The sequence below is a fragment of the Mandrillus leucophaeus genome, unplaced genomic scaffold, assembly GCF_000951045.1.
Source record: "Mandrillus leucophaeus isolate KB7577 unplaced genomic scaffold, Mleu.le_1.0 Scaffold228, whole genome shotgun sequence".
Lineage (NCBI taxonomy): Eukaryota > Metazoa > Chordata > Mammalia > Primates > Cercopithecidae > Mandrillus > Mandrillus leucophaeus.
In genome coordinates, this window is record NW_012102343.1 from 486190 (window position 1) to 491141 (window position 4952).

Sequence of the window (4952 nt, forward strand, 5' to 3'; positions counted from 1 at the left end):
TCCCTTCTTTCATAGTTTTAAGTTCACTTTCATAAATGAAAAATTGTAAAATTCTGAAGTTTTCTAAAACCTACAATAAAATTGTGAAATTCCAAGTCATGACCATTCTAGACTTCTCTCACTTAGAATGAGGATTTTCTCATTCTTGATTCTTCTTTGAATCTTCCCCTATGCCAGAGAATGTTACTTACTGATTAGCGTTTCAAACAGTTGAATTGGAGTCTTTCACCAGATCTGAATTTCAAGTAATTTCTTTCATTGCTATACTAACTTGTTCTGCATAAACCAGTAATAGTGGTCATACCTATTCTTCCACAATAATTTCTCTGAGACTGACTTTAAAGATGAGCCATGTTTTTTACAGTGACTGTTTATAGGCCATATCTAAACCTGGAGAAATCCAGGTTTTTTTAATAATCTGCCAGTATTTTCAAACAACCTGAAGGCTATGTGACAAGCTGCATTTTTTCTTTTTGTTTTTTGAGACAGAGTAATACTCTCACCCAGGCTGGAGTACAGTGGCACGATCTTGGTTCACTGCAACCTCTGCCTCCCACATTCAAGAGGTTTAAGCAATTCTCATGCCTCAGCCTCCTGAGTAGCTGAGTTTACAGGTGTGTGCCACCATGCCTGGCTAATTTTTTTTGTATTTTTAGTAGAGATGGGGTTTCTGCCTGTTGGCCAGGCGGGTCTCAAACTCCTGACTGCTGACCTCAAGTAATCCGCCCACCTTGGCAGCCACCGCATCCGGCCCAGGCTACATTTCTTATAAAAATAATAGGGTCTCTTCACACTTTTTATGTGTCTGAATGGATATATTATTTTTTGACAGCCTATTACTAGTTCTCCGCCCAAATGGATGGCTGAGATAGAACGTGATGACATCGACATGTTGAAAGGTAAGTGATGCTGGTTACACTTTTAACTGGGTATTTATGTTTTTCCATAAACCACCTCTCCATTTTTTTTCCGTTTCCTTACAAGTATTTTTGACTTCAGACTTCTCATTTAAACTTCCTTATTTGTAGTTTTTCATGTCTGTAATGCCCTTCTCTACCTTTTCCATGTGTAGAAATCCTGCCAATTCAAGACTCAGTCTTAGTGAATTCTGCTGCTGCTGCTAAATTCTTCTAATGTGAACTTAATTTTGTACAATACAGTTAACAAATAGCTCTAACATAAATTTTTTGATTTAATTCCCATAAAGGTCCTGTGAGTTGGGTATGATTATATTCAAAGTTCATAAGTTAACCAAGATAGAATGAGTTAAAATTTGGCTGGGCGTGGCTTACGCCTGTAATCCCAGCACTTTGGGAGGCCGAGGCGGGCGGATCACCTGAGGTCAGAAGTTTGAGACCAGACTGACCAACATAACGAAACCATGTCTCTACTAAAAACACAAAAATCAACCAGACATGGTGGCAAGCTTCTGTAATCCCAGCCACTCTGGAGGCTGAGGCAGGAGAATCACTTGAACCTAGAAGATGGAGGTTGTGGTGAGCAATTGTTCCACTGCACTGCAGCCTGGCTGACAGAGTAAGACTCTATCTCAAAAAAAAAAAAAAAGTTAAAAAATTTTAACTCTGATTTTTTTTTTTTTTCAGACGGAGTCTCGTTCTTGTTGCCCAGGCTGGAATGCAGTGGTGCGATCTCGGCTCACTGCAGCCTCTGCCTCCCGGGTTCAAGCGATTCTCCTGCCTCAGTCTCCTGAGTAGCTGGAACTACAGGCACCCCCTACCACACCCGGCTAATTTTTGTATTTTTGGTAGAGATGGGGTTTCACCATATTGGCCAGGCTGGTCTCGAATTCCTGACCTCCAATGATCCACCCACCTCGGCCTCCCAGAGTGCTGGGATTACAGGTGTGAGCCACCACGCCCAGCGTAAACTGTGCTCTTTTAAGTCTAGTCTCTTTCCAGTATAACACAAGTGCCTTATTTAGAATTTACTGCCATATATTGTCAGTACTATTAAATGACAACCTCTTAGTGGGTTAAGACCTATTTTTTATTTTTTTATCCCATCAATTTCTTCTATAAAGAATATTGTAAGTAGTGAATATTGTTGTTTGATAAATGATTTGAAACTCAATCACAAAGTGGAAATTTAAATTAAAAAACATTAATTTTCCATGATTTTTGCCCTACTTTATTTATTTTATCATCCTTCTGGTGATAAGAATCATGATGATTGTGAAGTAATAGACTGAAATTAAGGTAAAAACCTGGGATTCTTGAGGTATTTAAACAGCTGAACATATCAAGAAAGTCTACTTATGCTAGGTGTAGATAATGACTGTGGCATGATAAATGAGATTTAAAAAAACACCTTTATTTGGTTTTAGAAGTAATTCATTGTTCTTCATGAAATGCTTAAATGCAGATTCCCTCCTCCTGCCATGGAAAAATTAAGTCTCAAGGGCATCTCAGGTTCATTCTTCTAATGTTTCAAACAGACATTTTTATAATATCTCATCAGCATGTATTTCTTAAGGCAACTGTAAATTTTTAGTGAGGGATCATAGCATTATATTCTATGCAAACTGACCTGTGTCTTAAACCTAAAAGGAATTGGGTGCTGTTTAAATAAAAATTCAGGAAAGAAAATGTTTAAATATTGTCTTTGTGTGTGTGTGTGAGTGTGTGTGTGCAGGAGACTGGAGTTTTTTTTTATTACTCAGTCTCCCTGAGAATTTGGGGATCAGAGTTTTTAAGGATAATTTGGTGGGCTGGGGGGACAGTGAGTTGCTAGTGCTGATTGATTGGGCCGGAGATGAAATCACAGGGAGTCAGAACTGTCCTCTTGTGCTGAGTCAGTTCCTGGGTGGGGGCCACAAGATCAGATGAACCAGTTTATTGATCTGGGTGGTACGAACTGATCCATCAAATGCAAGGCCTGCAAAATATCTCAAGCACAGAAACACCCAATAGTGAAACCACCACTGCAGAAGTGTAACTGTGATGGTGAAAGAGATCTGACCTAAGCAACTCCCATTTGCTCCTAACCTCCAACAGTATGCTGTCTTTTTACTTAGTAAACTTAAAGATTTTTATAGGAATTTGGTTTGAAGGGAAAGTTTAAATTTTTATTTAGTCTTTGTTTTCTAAACTTAGGGAAATGGGGAATAGTAAGTTTTGTTGCCACTTTATTATAAGTCGAAATAATGTGGACTTACAATTAACAGTGGAGACAATATCCGTTTTGTCAGATCAGATATGTCTTCAAGTCTTTCTTAATGCTTTATCAAAAGACAAGGTTTTACATTTTAATGACGTATTCCAAACGAATGTTATAAATAATGTTTCCTGAAGATGAAACACTTGTTATTTTATTATTTTTTCTTGTTTTATTTGAGAAAGGGTCTCCCTCTGTCACCCAGACTGTAGTGCGGTGGTACCATCATGGCTCACTGCAGCCTTGACCTCCTGGTGATCCTCCCACCCCAGCCTCCTGAGTAGCTGGGACTACAGGCATACACCACCATACCCAGCTAATTTTATTTTATTTTATTTTATTTTGAGACGGAATCTGTCTTTGTTGCCTAGGCTGGAGTGCAGTGGTATAATCTCAGCTGTCTGCAGCCTTTGCTTCCTGGGTTAAAGTGATTCTCCTGTTTCAGCCTTCTGAGTAGCTGGAACTACAGGCGCCTGCCACCACACCCAGCTAATCCTTATATTTTTAGTAGAGACAGGGTTTCGCCAGGTTGGCCAGGCTGGTCTCAAACCCCTAACCTCAGGTGATCTGCCCGCCTTGGCCTCCCAAAGTGCCAGGATTACAGGTGTGAGCCACCATGCCTGGCTGAATTTTTGTATTATTTTTATACAGGTGAGGTATCATGTTGCCCAGGCTGGTCTTGAACTCCTGGGCTCAAGCGATCCTCTTGCCTTAGCCTCCCAAGTAGCTGGGACTGCAGGCATGTGCCACTGTGCCCGGCTAATTCTGTTTTTATGCAAATTCGTTTATTTTTAAGTGGGTAAGCTTATCTGAGGAATTTTGCCATAGTGGGAAAATTCCCTGATTTGTGTGTGTGTGTGTGTGTGTGTGTGTGTGTGTGTGTGTAAGATTGGGGGAGGAGTTACGGATCCATTTTCTACTTATTCAGTGGTAATTACGCTCGAAAACTTGTATAACAAGAGTTCCCAACCCAAATAAGTTGCTACTAGAGAAGAGTGGAAAGAAATGATGTTGAAATAAATGATTCTGTTTCAGAACTGGGGAGTCTCACCACAGCTAATTTGATGGAGAAGGTACGAGGCCTACAGAACTTAGCCTATCAGCTGGGGCTGGATGAGTGTGAGTACTCCAATCGCATTTGTTCAGGGTTACATGCTGTGTATTATCACCGTGAGCTCCAGTTATAATTCAGAAAGTATATTAGGGAAAAGAGAAGCGTTCTGAAGGTAAGAAGTCAATCTAATTCATTGACTTTTTATGGTGGAGTGTGGTGGAATAATTACTGGATTTACTAGGTAACAAATGATTTTTCTTTATACAGTAAAACTATATTGAAATCCCTTCAGGTTATTATCTCATTTTTAAATAGACAAGAGTCTTACTATGTTGCACAGGCTGATCTTCAACTCCTGGGCTCAAGTGATCCTCCTACCTTAGCCTCTGAAGTAGCTGGGACTACAAGCATGTACCATCGTGCCTGGGTAATTATAGAATTTTTTTGTAGAGACAGAGTCTCACTATATTGCCCAGGCTGGTCTTGAACTCTTGGGTTTAAGTGATCTTCTTGCCTCAGCCTTCCAAAGTGCTGGGATTATAGGCATGAACCACCGTGCCCAAATAGCATTTTACTTTACAAATAAATTTAAGGCTGGCCATAGTGGCTCATACCTGTAATCCCAGCTACTTAGGAGGCTGAGGATGGAGAATCACTTGAAACTGGGAGGCAGAGGTTGCAGTGAGCCAAGATCATGCCACTGCACTCCAGCCTGGGCGACAGA

The 4952-nt window shown here is 40.2% G+C and overlaps 1 protein-coding gene across 1 annotated transcript in view; it reads left to right on the forward strand.

Moving 5' to 3' along the window:
• LIN52 (lin-52 DREAM MuvB core complex component) overlaps nt 1–4952 on the forward strand; it is a 145237-nt gene that overhangs the window by 12660 nt on the left and 127625 nt on the right. The window contains exons 4-5 of the mRNA XM_011981578.1: nt 833–899; nt 4210–4293. Coding sequence (XP_011836968.1) covers nt 833–899; nt 4210–4293 — 151 coding nt within the window. The remainder of the gene's footprint in view (nt 1–832; nt 900–4209; nt 4294–4952) is intronic.